We start from the raw sequence: 13,837 nt of genomic DNA, 5'->3' as shown, positions 1-13,837 counted from the left end.
AATAAAGGATTATTACATTACATTATTACTTCGAAAGCCCAAAAAAATATGTCACATGCTCTTATGGCTCTACAAACACAATAGTGTCAGATATTATTGCAGCCTTCATTGTGTAACATATTATTGCAGGTGACTACTATTATTTATTTTGTTCTACTAGGAAAAATAATTCCCAGTAGTTACCACCAACTCGCTTTGGTGGTACTACACATGGATCCATAAAAAGGGTAGGATAAAGAAACACATATTTATTATAATAACTTTTTTTATTGTACTTCAGCTTCTGTTAGCAGCATGTTAGGGATACCTTTTGTGATTGGGAATTGTCTGCCTGATTCCGGGCAAGTCAGGTGACCTTCTTCCACTTCAATTTCTAGTAAAACTCGATGAGCTTTCTTTAAAAACTCTTGGTCCCCCTCTGTATTTTCTAGTGTTTTAGGTAATCCTTCACTGTGTCCTATACTATCAGCTGCATTCCATAACACTTGCCAATCCAATTTTGGTAATACACGCGATACGAATTCTGGATTAAAATCGACTTCTGTAATCTTAACATCTGTAGCGCTTATAGCAAGTGGATAGCCGGTTGTAACACCTTTTAAGCATTTCGACGTTAACATGTTGTGGGTTATAAGCTTCATTGTGTACTTTGCTGTTCTGGTTACAATAAAATTATTATTTAGATAAATACGATAGTTAAGTTTACAACTTCAACCTCATAAGTATTTTATTTATAACACTTAATCAAGTAATAATAAAAATAATCTGAATTAAATTCCACCTGCTTATTGCCTCGATGCCTCGGCCTCGCCAATTTTGAGTTTTGACACTTGACGTCCAATTGACATTGACAATAATTATTGAATTTTATTTAGCTTACATTCGAAATTAACGTTTTGCGAATACAGTTTAACAATTATTTGGGGCTCAATATTAGTTTTTGTGGATTTACCTGATATATGTAGATATAATTAAGAATTTCATTAAAATTTGTAACCAAGGACTTAATATTCTTGATGTGGTTACGGAATATTTTTATTAAATATAGTGTGACTATCACTAATTTATATGGTTTCTGAACAATCAGTGTAGGCTATAATGGTAATGCTGCACCTTCGTCATTAAGTAAAAGAAAATGCATTACGATTTTTCTATTTTAAATACCAATAATAGTAAATAATTATCAGTAAAAACGAATTAAAATTAGCCAATATCCTAAAAATATTATTATTTATCAGCACCTACCAAATTTTATATTTCTGTAGTATAACTACGCTAATGTATTCATGGATTTATAAATGTAATCATTAACGCAGTGGCGAGAAACTCTCTTACTACGAACAAACGTATAGCAAAGATATTTGTCATAATTAGTTCAGCGGCGTGGCATTGGCGGCAGCACTGTTGAAATGCCAACTTGACATTATGCGTATACGAGCGGCAACCATTTTGAAATACAAAATTGACATAATTCGTGTGCAAATTTTGCAAAATAATAACAGTTTTCTAAAGTTGAGTTTGCTTCTCCTGAGTTTTGTGGTGATTTGAAACAGAAACCCGTACCTACTGTTGTAAAATAGTACAATGGCCGGCAAAAACCGATATTGTGAAATATGCGGTGTCTGAGAAATCACTCGAGGAGGATTCTTTGCCAAATTTCTCAAGGATGAACAGCGGTAAGTCTACAAGTTCCGAAATACAACTACCAGGGAACAAATCAAATTATTTTATTAAACATTTTGATTTATCAGCCGCGTAACAAGCTAAAGACCGACCGAGACGCCGGTTCGAATCCGGTCTCCGCCACTCCGTAATAGGAGGAACAAGCACGTATTGCTCGCCCTAAATGTTATTTATTTATTTATTTATTTAATAAAATACAGAGGTATTCTTCAAAATAGTCATAGCCCAGCAAAACTCAACAATGAGTTTGACTGTGGGGTCATCAGTCTCTAGTTATCAAAGTTGTTGGTCAAATACTTCCCAGGCATTCAAAGATGACGTCTATTTCAATTTATAAATTCCTAAAAATATTATTTGCTACTTATGCGGTGAATTATTTGAATTTGCTATGTTTGCTACCTGTAAGTCTCTTCTAATAGTTAGGGCACAGGGTACTTATTAGACCATCACAACGCACGTTGTTTATCATCATCGAATCTGTATAATCTCCATTCCTTTTTCAAATATGACCTTTTATTACTATAAAAGCTTACGTGTTATTCAATTTCATATTTTAGTTATCTGAAAGTAGTCCTGCATGAACCCAAATGTCGCAATCACTTTAAAGCACATACTTACTACTACTATCTTCCTCTTATGTTTGCAATACTTATTTTAATTTGCATCATTTGTGTCCCTCAATATTATGTTTACAGTACACAATGAAAAGGAAGCCAAAACCACTTTGCTTACAGATGTATAACTTGGGTTAGATAAGCTAGACTGGAAAAGAAGATCTCGTTCATTTACCCATAGAAAAGTTGCAGAAGATTCGTCACGTTTGTGGCGATCATTTTGAACGGAGAGACTTTGGCAAGACAGAAAATAAGCTACATGTCGAGCCATGCTCAATTGCTCAGTGTAGAGTTTCGTAGTTACGATTCTGTCAAAATAGGCCAAACGGGGGATATTCGTAAGTATCATGTAGGTACATTATAAATTACAGGGAGTACCTATTTGCAGCGCTTTGTACGTCTTTTTACTAAGAAAAAGGAGATTTTTAGCAATAACTCAAAAACGACTGGACCGATCATGTTTGCTATAAGTAGTTTTCATTGAAATTATTTATTAAGCTTTTGTTTCACGATTTTTGTCATACTTTTTGGACCCATGGTTCAAAAGTTACAGGGGTGGCACATATTTTTTTTCTTTTGGAGCGATTATTTCCGAAAAATTTACTATATCAAAAAAGGGTCTCCTTATTCGTTTTGAAAGACCTATCCAACGGTACCCCACGCTATTGGAACAAAAAATTTTTTTTATAGTTTTTAATTTATCGCTGCCGCAATGCATGATGTATGTACCCATGCCAAATTGCAGCTTTCTAACACTAACGATCACGGAGCAAAGCCTCGGACAGACAGACATGGCGAAACTATAAGGGTTTCTAGGTGACTACAAAACCCTAAAAAGAGCCTATCCAAAGTTAAATCTTTCCGCACCTCCACTGTCGGAATACCAATTATTATGAGAATTTCCTCAACATGCTGCAAGTAGACGAGGTAACTTTCTATTAGCCATAATTAGTAATTAGCCTTAGTTGTAGCCCACAGGGCCACTTGCACCATTCACTAACCCGGGGTTAACTGATTCAACCTAGAGTAACCATGGTTACCAGTACAATTTGACACTAGGTTAATGGTTTAACCGGTTAACCCCGGGTTAGTGGTATGGTGCAAGTAGCACTAAGTGATTAGGTAAGTAATAAACATTTTATCGTAGGTAAGTTTAAAACAGTCCAGCACAGCAACAGATACATTTTAAATTATAAAGATGAAGTTATCCCTTCATCCAGCTAACCCCAAACAAACTTTGTACCAAGACCTAATATTATAATTTAAAAAACCGGCCAAGTGCAAGTCGGACTCGCGCACGAAGGGTTCCGTGCCCATATGCAAAAAACGGCAAAAAAATCACGTTTGTTATATGAGAGCCCCACTAAATATTTATTTTATTTTGTTTTTAGTATTCCTTGTTATAGCGGCAACAGAAATACATCATCTTTGAAAATTTCAACTGTCTAGCTATCACGGTTCATGAGCTACAGCCTGGTGATAGACAGACAGACAGACGGACGGACAGCGGAGTCTTAGTAATATTAGGGTCCCGCTTTTAACCTTTGGGTACGGAACCCTAAAACATGTATAAACGGCATACACTACCTACCTTCTAAGGAGGAGGAATTTTACTGAGTACCTAATATAGGTACTGTAAACAATTTGTCATATAATTGGGTGTTTGTGAGGTTGGATCATAATGACATCTAACTAATGTCATTCAAATATCGTACTTTTCCGTACATGTATTGGTGCGGGCAAGACGCACGATGACTAAATTTAACAATGAATGCATGATGATGATTAAAATAAATTATTATTCTGATTTCAGTGTATGAATTCGAATTGGCCTGTTTTTGTGCACATCACGGTTATTCCAGTCCAGAGTAGGTACTTACAGCTATTTCATTATTTTTCATTACTTATTAGTATTACCTACCTATTTTTTGATGGAAACAATGTCCATCTAACAAGAAACTTCAATCAATAGGTACTAAGTATGCTATGCTATGAGAGATTGAATTGAAGGTACTTATTTCAATTTCAACAACAGTATTCTTATGACATTATTCATAAACGCTTTTGTCATTTTGTCATTTGTGTTTGTTAGAAAGGGACAAATTTAACAAAGGTAGATGCTAAGTTTTATGAATAAGTGGTTTAATATATAAGTCAGTACGTCTTTCCCATAAGGGCACACGGGGCTCGTGCCCAGGGCCCCCATCCTCAGGGAGCCCCGAAAGACAGACAGTAACAGTAGGTATATTTGATTACCCATAAAAAATAGATCATCTCATCATCATCAGTCGTTCCCTCAATGCTGAGGATCGTGACATCATGTCCTAATGTTAAAAATATTAAAATAATTTTTCACCAGAATTTTAAATTTCAGGTGCAAACCTTTACATGCCAGACCATCGACATCGAACAGTGTAGGTAAATGGTAATTATGCTAGTTATCTTTAAAAGTATTTTCACACAGACTTCAGAGGGCCTACCGCGAACCACGTTCGACGTGTTGCCTCTCTGTCGCACTTGTAAATTCGTACGTATGTGCGACAGAGAAGTAACACGGCGAACGTGTTTCGCGAGAGGCCCTCAGTTTACCCACGTTTCTCTTCGAATTGGTTAGTCCGAATTGTGATCGTTTTCAGGGTTCCGTCCGTAGCCAAAATGGCAAAAATGAAACCGTTATAGTTTCGTCATGTCCGTCGGTCAGTCCGCCCGTCCGTCCGTCCGTAGATCACAGCCATTTTACTCAAGAACTATAAGATATAAGGATATTAAAATAAACATAGGCTTTTCTATATAAGTTATATAGGAGGCAAACGAGGACACGAATCACCTGTAAATAAGCGATTACCGTCGCACATGGAAAGTCCATGAAGATCTTTTTTTTTTCTGGATAAATTGCCGCTCCCAACCGCGTTATTGCGGTGCACGGCGTATGGAGTTATACCTAATAGTACTTAATCTAAAAATGTTAAATTAAGGTAGAAGTACTAGTGCTCGAAGCTGCACTAGTATTCGACATGGGCACTTTATGTCAAAGTGACAAGGATTAAATTTGAATACAGAAAAATCTTCGCTGTTCAAATTTAACCTATATTACTTTGACATAAAGTGCCCATGTCGAATACTAGTGCAGCGTCAAGCACTAGTACTTCTACCTTATTTCTTTTACAATAATTTAAATTTCAGCTGCAAACCAGATTCAGATCAGATCTTCACATGCCAGAGTACCTCTGTCAACATCAAACAGTGAAAATGGTAATTATGCTAGTTTTGCTTTTAGGTAAAAGTATTTTAGTTTTCACACAGATCTCAAGTAGTTTGTCCACGTTTCTCTTAATGGACGTTAATTAAGTGGTGTTGATGTACTTACTTTACGCTTCGGTACGTAGTTTAAAATACACTCCATGGGTAGGTAAATAAATAAATAATAAATATTAGGGGACATCTTACACAGATCAACCTAGCCCAAAACTAAGCAAAGCTTGTACTATGGGTGCTAGGCGACGATATACATTACATACTTATACAGATAAATACATACTTATATACATAGAAAACACCCATGACTCAGGAACAAATATTTGTGTTCATCATACAATGCCCTTACCGGGATCCGATCGGTTTCACAGGCAGGGTCACTATACTTACTAGGCCAGACCGGTCGTCGTCGTATGAAACTAAAATTGTTTTTTTCTTGAGAAATATCAACATAAGCACATCATTCGATAGGTCTTCGAAATTACTATTAAGCAAGTTAAGGTTTTAAGCCACATTTTTGTTAAGCTCGAGTAGGTACCTACTGATGATGGGATCCATGAGGAATCGAGGGAACTCCTCAAATCTTTAATTAAAGGCATACAACAAATCAAGCATTTACATTGAAAAAAGTGACAATTGATGAAGTAGAACTGATGATGGCCAAGAACGGAACTCTTCAACGACGCATAGCTCACGTTTTTAAGCCACATTTATGTCAAGCTCGAGTTCTGAACATGGGATCCATGAGGAATCGAGAGAACTCCTCAAATTTTAAAGGCATACGTACAGAGATTTATGTATTTTAATCAGAAAATCAAGCATTTACATTAAAAACTGTCACATTTGATGAAGTGGAACTGCTGATGATTATCAGAACAGAACTCTTGAACGACGCATAGTACACATTTGGCGATTTCGATTTTGTGGGTTAGGTTAGGTAGGATAAAACTGTGACCCTTAGAGAAACGAAATCATCATTATCATCATCATCATCTTCCTCGCGTTGTCCCGGAATTTTGCCACGGCTCATGGGAGCCTGGGGTCCGCTTGGCAACGAATCCCAAGAATTGGCGTAGGCACTAGTTTTTACGAAAGCGACTGCCATTTGATCTTCCAACTCAGAGGATAAACGAGGCCTTATTGGGATTAGTTCGGATTCCTCACGATTTTTTCCTTCACCTAAAAGCGACTGGTAAACATCAAATGATATTTCGTACATAAGTTCCGAAAAACTCATTGGTAGGTACGAGCCGAGTTTGAACCCGCGAACCTTCGGATTGCAAGTCGCACGCTCTTACCGCTAGGCCACTAGCGCTTCTTAGAGAAACGAAATGCTACTACGAGTATAAAAGTGGGTAAGGTTAATATTAGGTTAGGTAAGAACTGCGACCCTTACAGAAACGAAATGCTACTAGGTAGAGGTGACGAAGTGGATTACTATATATGGTGATCACTGTGATCAGTTAAATGCCAGCCAATAAATTACATATATAAAAAAAAAATTATAGGACATTTTTACACAAATTGAATAAGCCCCACGGTAAGCTCAAGAAAGCTTGTGTTAATTGTGGGTACTCAGACAACGATATAAATAATATATAAATACTTAAATACATAGAAAACAACCATGACTCAGGAACAAATATCTGTATCATCATACAAATAAATGCCCTTACCAGGATTCGAACCCGGGACCATCGGCTTCATATGCAGGGTCACTACCCACTAGGCCAGACCAGTCGTCATTCATTTATGGCATTTCAGACTGTTTTGACAAGTCGGTTTTTTCTATTAAATATTTTTGGCATAGGTACATTTATCTCAACTTAGTAGGTTATTCAGTGGAAGTTTTATCAAAACCGGTTTATCAATAACGTTCTAATGTACGTGTACGTATTAGTATGATAATCTCGCTTATTGATAGGTACGAACTACGAGTGTGGTATCATTGGAAACGGGGCAAAACATCTTAAAGTTCATACCCCATGCAAGTTTCATCGAAACCGGTTAAATGTGTGCGTCCGCTTAAGGATTTATACGGAGATGGTCTTCGCATGCTCTTTAATAGTTTACTTGAGGATTCTTTACCTACTATGTAGGTATTCGGTAGTATGCGAGATTTGCTCTCACGCGGACGCCGATATGCATGTCTTCAAGCAGGTCATTAGTATCAGCTATTACTAGGTAAAACATAGATCGGTATAAAACAGATAAGAAGTTCAAAGTAAGGTATTTAAACGGTCTAAGTCTTACCTGCTTGGTTAACAGCTAACTACGACTGACAAATAAAAATAAGTGAAGGTACTAACTATTAATGTTTTATGTTGGTACCTATGTTTGTAATTTATTTTTAAAATTTTAACGTGTGAAATGTTCCAGCACAAACTTCAGCTACTGCATCTACGAGTACAGGCCAAGCTTGTCTGAAATCTGGAATAAGCATTCGACTGGATAAAGGTAAGCGTAGAATTGAGAAAAAAAAATGTTATTGGCTCAATTAATGCTATTGCCTATTGAGCATGCGACTTGTCCACCGAATAAGAAATGGTTATGGTTCAAAACCATACATTAGACCAGACAAGTAGAGTCCGTATAAGTGAAGCCTGCAGTGAAGTATGTAATTTAAGTACAAAGGTATTTAATTTATAGGACTTGACCGATTATAAGGTTATTTACTATAAGGGCCAGGTGTTCAAAATGATCTTAACGCGACTTTTATTGTTAAGAGAATAAGTGCGTATCAAGATGGTATCAAGGTAATTTTGAACACCTCGTCCGCTTAGCAACATCTGCTGCTGACTGTAGGAGTATCAAAAAAACTCTACCTATGTTGACGAGCTCTTATTTATTACTAACTTACATTCCATGCTTGATACGTTCACGACAGCACGGTCATGGTATGATACTGCATGGATGGGTAGAGCATTTACGTATTTTTGTTCACTCGCGCGACGGGTTTCCGAAAGCTTCATCATCATCATAACCATCATATCAGTCGAAAGACGTCCACTGATGGCCAAAGAACTCCCTCAACGATCTCCACAGCGGCCGGTCACGCGCCGACCCCATACAACTCCATCTTGTAGAGGGCCTTCCCACGCTGCGTCTTCCGGTCCGTGATTTTTAGAGCTTATAGGTCTCCATTTTTAAGTAGGTAGGTACTAATACTACTAATAAAGAGGTGAGCAGCTAGTACCTCTATAATTATGCGGATTATTTGATTTCAGCGGCAATACCAGCTAAACGCCCCCGCTTTGCTGACAAACAACCTGGCGGATCTATAGGGATACTCTAGTTCAGCGGTCGGCAACAAGCGGCCCTCTCACTCGCGGCCCGCGAGCCCCCCTGGCTATTTTGTATGTAATATTGTCAAACAACAATGTCTGATTAAAGTCACACATATTAACAAAAGTGCGGCCCGCGTCAACTTCCTTAACTACTATGTGGCCCTTGGCTGCTAAAAGGTTGCCGACCGCTGCTCTAGTTCTTGCTTCTGATAATCGAAAAACGCAGCGAGCAAATCAAAAGACTAGGTAAGTGAATATGGTATTGTTACTCGTATTAAAATAAAATTTGTTTATCTCTCAGCAGTTTGAAACATTCATTCCAAAGTTATTGGTTAATATTTACGCACAGTATATTATTATCTCATCTTCGTTTTAAAGGATGTATACGGCGGAATAGTACCAAATAATACTTTTTAATCTCTGCCTGCATACATACCATTGCTTAAAACAAGCCTAATTTCATCCACTTGGTAAAAGGTTCTCATACATCTTTTAATTTTTCCGCGGATGTACTTTATGTTTGCATTGTACGAATGCATTTAAGAGACCAAAGATTTCTACGGAGTTTCATTTAAATTAATTTTACTTGTTACAGATTACAATACAACGAAGAAAGAATTGCTGAAGAAGCTCATGAAAGTGAAATCGAGTTTACTTTATTAAGAGTCTGCCTAATAGGTAGCTTAGGACTTTAACCAGATAAATTGTTTTTAAATCCATCTTTGAAACATGGTATCAAAGAGAATTTTAAATAGAGAGTTACTGTCATGGTAAATTATGTAGCTACAGTACCTACATTTACTGCCATCTTTCGACAGAAGATTAAACCTGTTAGAACGCCATTTGACTTTGATCATTATTCTTTCACTGATATCACAGAATAAGTAATAGTATTTGATATGTGTAAACTTGTTAAATATTAATATTAACACCATCTACTCGAGAGTAGGCCAAAGGTATGGTGTAATCTTTTCGAGCGATGGCGCCATAACCTTTGGCCTACAGTCGAGTAGATGGCGTTAATTTCAATATTTAACAAATTTACACATATCAGTGAAATAATAAAAGGGCTCATTTAGTCGATGCGACAACTCGCATGCCAGTTCCATTACATTGCGGTTTTCGATCGGGCGGTTGAATTGGACTTAACCAACAGTCCGCAATGTAGCTAAAATCGCATATACGCTTCGCGCGCCGTCTTAATCAGCCTTATGGATCAAAGTCAAATGGCGTTCTAACAGTTTTAATTTTCTGTCGAAAGATATTGGCAGTAAATTTACAGTGGCTACATAATTTACTTTGACAATCCGCCTCTATACACTCTATTTTCATTGATGGTATCAATGCACACCATATTTAGTACAGACTATATGTAACTATGTTTGTACGGGTCAAATCTTGCAAGTTAAATTTGACCCACTTCCCGACTTCCAATGAAGCTGGAAATTTGTATACATAAGTAAGGCGAGACGCGAGACAGGAGGTGGCCATAGGAACTCTGTGATAAAACAACGAAACCTAATTGTGTTTGGGGTTTATAGAATTGTCTCGATGAGTACTCGTATTAGTTGCCCGTGGAATAAAAGTACAGTCAGCGATAAAAGCTTGTACCAAAAATATTTTTTTTGCCATAAACTTATTATTTTGGTTAAAGTTAGATCTATGGGTTCGTTTTGGTAGGGTCTTAACTGAATGAGTTTTATTTTATGCGTATTAACTTGGAGATTGTGATTCTGTAGCCATTCTGCGTCAGGGGTTAATGAGGATCAGCTCATAGCGTAATAATTAACACACACACTATCACACACAGCCCACAGCTGATACGGCTTAAAGTATATAATAGACCTAGGTATATATAATTTCGACTGTTGAGTTGAGTGTGTGACGGTAATTCAGTTAGTTCCTACTTCCTTTTTACAGTTATATTTGTGTTTACCTTATCCTATTTAAATATATTAATTCTAAGATTAGTTTTTGAAAAATCTTTAGACAAACATGTTAGATTTTGTAACGAGTACAGTGTATCCGTTTGTAAATTCTACCAGAATATATTTTGTACAGTTCAGTGTTTAAAAACAAAGGTACAGCATATTTGTACATTCAGTATTCAAATTGTGCAATAAGAACAAATATGTATATATATATATACATATATATATACCATATATTAAGTCTGGCTATTAATTCAGCTATTCATAGTCTCACGTTCATACTGCATGTTTGGTACCTGGACGACGGCACCATCAGCGGAGACTCACATATAATACGGTTCTGGCAGACTTATCCCTCTTCTTCAGTCGGTCCCTCAATACTGAGGATCGTGACATCATATCCTTCTGTTGAAGACCAGGCTCCTCCATAGGGTTCTGTTCTCCGCCAAGCGCATGGCCTCGTGCAGTTTTAATAGCATAGGTGCCGTAATTTGAGCACACCATCTAGTAGGAGGAGGGCCCTGAGGTGTCGTGCCTTCAACTTTTCCCGTTATTATTACTCTTTCCAGGCTATCCGGAGAGCGACGTGACTTATCCCTAGTTATACAGAAATTTAGCGCCATTGACCTGAAACTTGACTTCGACAAATGTGAATTGTACATTTCCGAAAACGTAGAACCCTCTTTAGCAGCCCAGGTACTTCAAAGTTTTTCGAGTTTAGATCAGATTCAGAACGTTTAGTCAAAATTAGTAGCCATTCGGCCTTATTTATTTTAAAATGTTGTTGTTGGTTCCCAAATTTACGTACTTGCTCCGTTGCTGCGCTATCTGGAAAGTCGCTAGTTTAGTCCAACCTATCGATAGTCTCCTTAAGTCACAACTGGAATCGATTTTGAATGTCCATTTTAATGAACCGGCTTGGACCCAAGATTCTTTGCCCATTAGGTTTGGCGGTTTAGGAACACGCAAAATATCGAGTATTGCTCTGCCGGCATTCTTGTCCTCAATCCATAGCACGTCTGATCTCGCAGGTAAAATCCTTAAAATAACAAACTGCGAGGTCGCGTGCTTGGATGAGGCCAAGAAAGCCTGGCTAGCTAAACTGCCAGATGTGCCACCTAGACCCGAGAGGCAATAAGGGCCTGGGACAACTTAGCCCCCACTGCCGTTCTAAAATCCCCAATTGACACTTCGTCGGGAAGGGACCACGCAAGGCTCCTAGCTGTGACCAGAGTCTGGACAATGACCCTTTCGATTTCCAACTTCTGAACTCTACGCTGAAGCTATGGGCCTGACTGTTCGGCAGTTATTTTTGCACAGTATCGTTTTGCTTACACACAAATCGTCTACACTCATGACTTGTTACGTCTCGCTTCTCAAAAACCGAATCTTTAACCTACCTGTTCCAGAAGTCTTCTCCGCCTTCGGTAAACGATTTGGGGACCACCTTAAGGCTTCAACCTACAGTGCCATGCTAAAGCATTGTTATCTCAAATCAAAGACAGATCAGTTATTTAGGCCAAAAAGCTTACCTACACTCTTCTTCAATCACTTAACTACGTGGAAACAGCTAGAAGCTATACTAAGTAATATTTTATAATGTACGCAAATATTTAAGTGTCATTTTTAGTAATTTTGTAACTTGCATGCTATACATATTAAGTAACTAAATTCAGATACTGCATGTACAAATCTAAAGGCCCCTGTACGCAATGGGCCAGCGCCGGCCAGTCCAAGGGACGCAGCCATGCGGTAGAATGAGATAGCAATATCACTTGCTCCCTTTAACGCATAAATGCGGCCCCCAGAATGGCCCACGCTGGCCCATTGTGTACCCCTGTATAGTTGAATCATCGAGAGCGTGGAATTGCACATGTAGTAGTATTGTTTGTTTACAGGCATTCTATATTTGAATTTTCTATTTTCTTGTACTATCAGCATACAACCACTACAAATGCAATTCCATCTTCTCGATAATTCAACTATACACAATGGGCCAGCGTGGGTTATTCTGGGCCCCTTAGGCCATTTAAGGCCCCTGCCTTAAATGGTTCCCCGCGATACAGAGGGGCTACCGCGAAAACCGTAATTCGCAAATTGCGGGGATTTTTCTCTTTTACTCCATTAAAGGTGTATGTAATTAGAGTGACAGAGAAAAATGCCCGCAATTTGCGAACTTCGATTTTCGCGGTTATAGCCCAGGTCTCACCTAGTGCGGGGGCCCCTGGTAAATATGTATACCATAGTTTATTGGTAAATACATTATTTTATTTTACTAATTTTATGGCTGCACGCCTATCCATCACCCAACAACGGCACTTTCATCGAGCCAAACACTCAGAATTGCTATCGGACTCCGGGTCGGGGCCGATGTATGTGTGGACCACAGCTGTGCCTCTAGTGGGGCCCCTGTTGATCGCCTTGGCCACCACGGACTCGCCTGCTCCTCGGGCGCCGGCCGCCTATCCCGTCATGCCGCGCTCAACGACATCCTGAGGAGAGCGCTCGTCAGCGCCGACGTCCCTGCGGCTCTGGAGCCCCAGATGGCAAGGGACGACGGCAAACGCCCCGACGGGATGTCGTTGATCCCCTGGCGGATGGGCCGGGCGCTGGTGTACGACGCCACCTGCGCAGATACGCTGGCGGTGTCCTACATTTTAGCCACCAGCAAACAGGCCGGGGCGGCGGCTGACGTCCGAGAACTCTTCAAGGCGAATAAATATAGTTGTCTCGGCGCATACTACGAATATGTAGCCTTTGGCGTCGAGACACTAGGTCCATGGGGTAGGGGGGCTCGGGGACTCCACAAGGTGCTCAGTAAATTCCTAAGGGAGGCCACAGGTGATCCTCGCGCAGGCAGCTTTCTCGCGCAAAGATTGGCCATAGCAATCCAGCGCGGGAACGCTGCCTGCGTGATGGGTACCCTACCAAGGGCGCAAAATTTTTAGCTTCAGTTATCTTAATTGTAGTTAATTTTAGTTTTATATTCATTTTAGAACACTTATTATTTATAATAAATGAGTTTTTGTATATACCAAGTATCAATTTAAGAAATTAATAAAGTTTG

General features: G+C 38.8%; 2 protein-coding genes and 1 long non-coding RNA gene across 3 annotated transcripts in view; 1 reads left to right on the top strand and 2 right to left on the bottom strand.

Moving 5' to 3' along the window:
* Nucleotides 1-13,837, bottom strand: part of LOC134795561 (programmed cell death protein 5) — a 487,306-nt gene that overhangs the window by 143,792 nt on the left and 329,677 nt on the right. The window lies entirely within an intron of this gene.
* On the bottom strand, nucleotides 244-804 carry LOC134795796 (multifunctional methyltransferase subunit TRM112-like protein). The gene has a single exon (XM_063767729.1). It carries the CDS (start codon nucleotides 639-641, stop codon nucleotides 267-269), a length of 375 nt encoding a protein of 124 aa, XP_063623799.1. The 5' UTR covers nucleotides 642-804; the 3' UTR covers nucleotides 244-266.
* LOC134795795 (uncharacterized) lies at nucleotides 5,262-12,468 on the top strand. Its single transcript, XR_010144858.1, has 4 exons — nucleotides 5,262-5,549; nucleotides 7,932-8,009; nucleotides 8,780-9,085; nucleotides 9,435-12,468. It is a non-coding gene; the product is annotated as an uncharacterized LOC134795795 (long non-coding RNA).

The sequence above is a fragment of the Cydia splendana genome, chromosome 12 (genome assembly GCF_910591565.1).
Source record: "Cydia splendana chromosome 12, ilCydSple1.2, whole genome shotgun sequence".
Classification (NCBI taxonomy): Eukaryota; Metazoa; Arthropoda; class Insecta; order Lepidoptera; family Tortricidae; genus Cydia; species Cydia splendana.
This window is presented reverse-complemented; position numbering and strand designations above follow the sequence as displayed.

What these genes read in the sequence shown, in the direction of transcription:
- LOC134795796 (XM_063767729.1), bottom strand. Translation starts at nt 641, where the DNA reads ATGAAGCTTATAACCCACAACATGTTAACGTCGAAATGCTTAAAAGGT.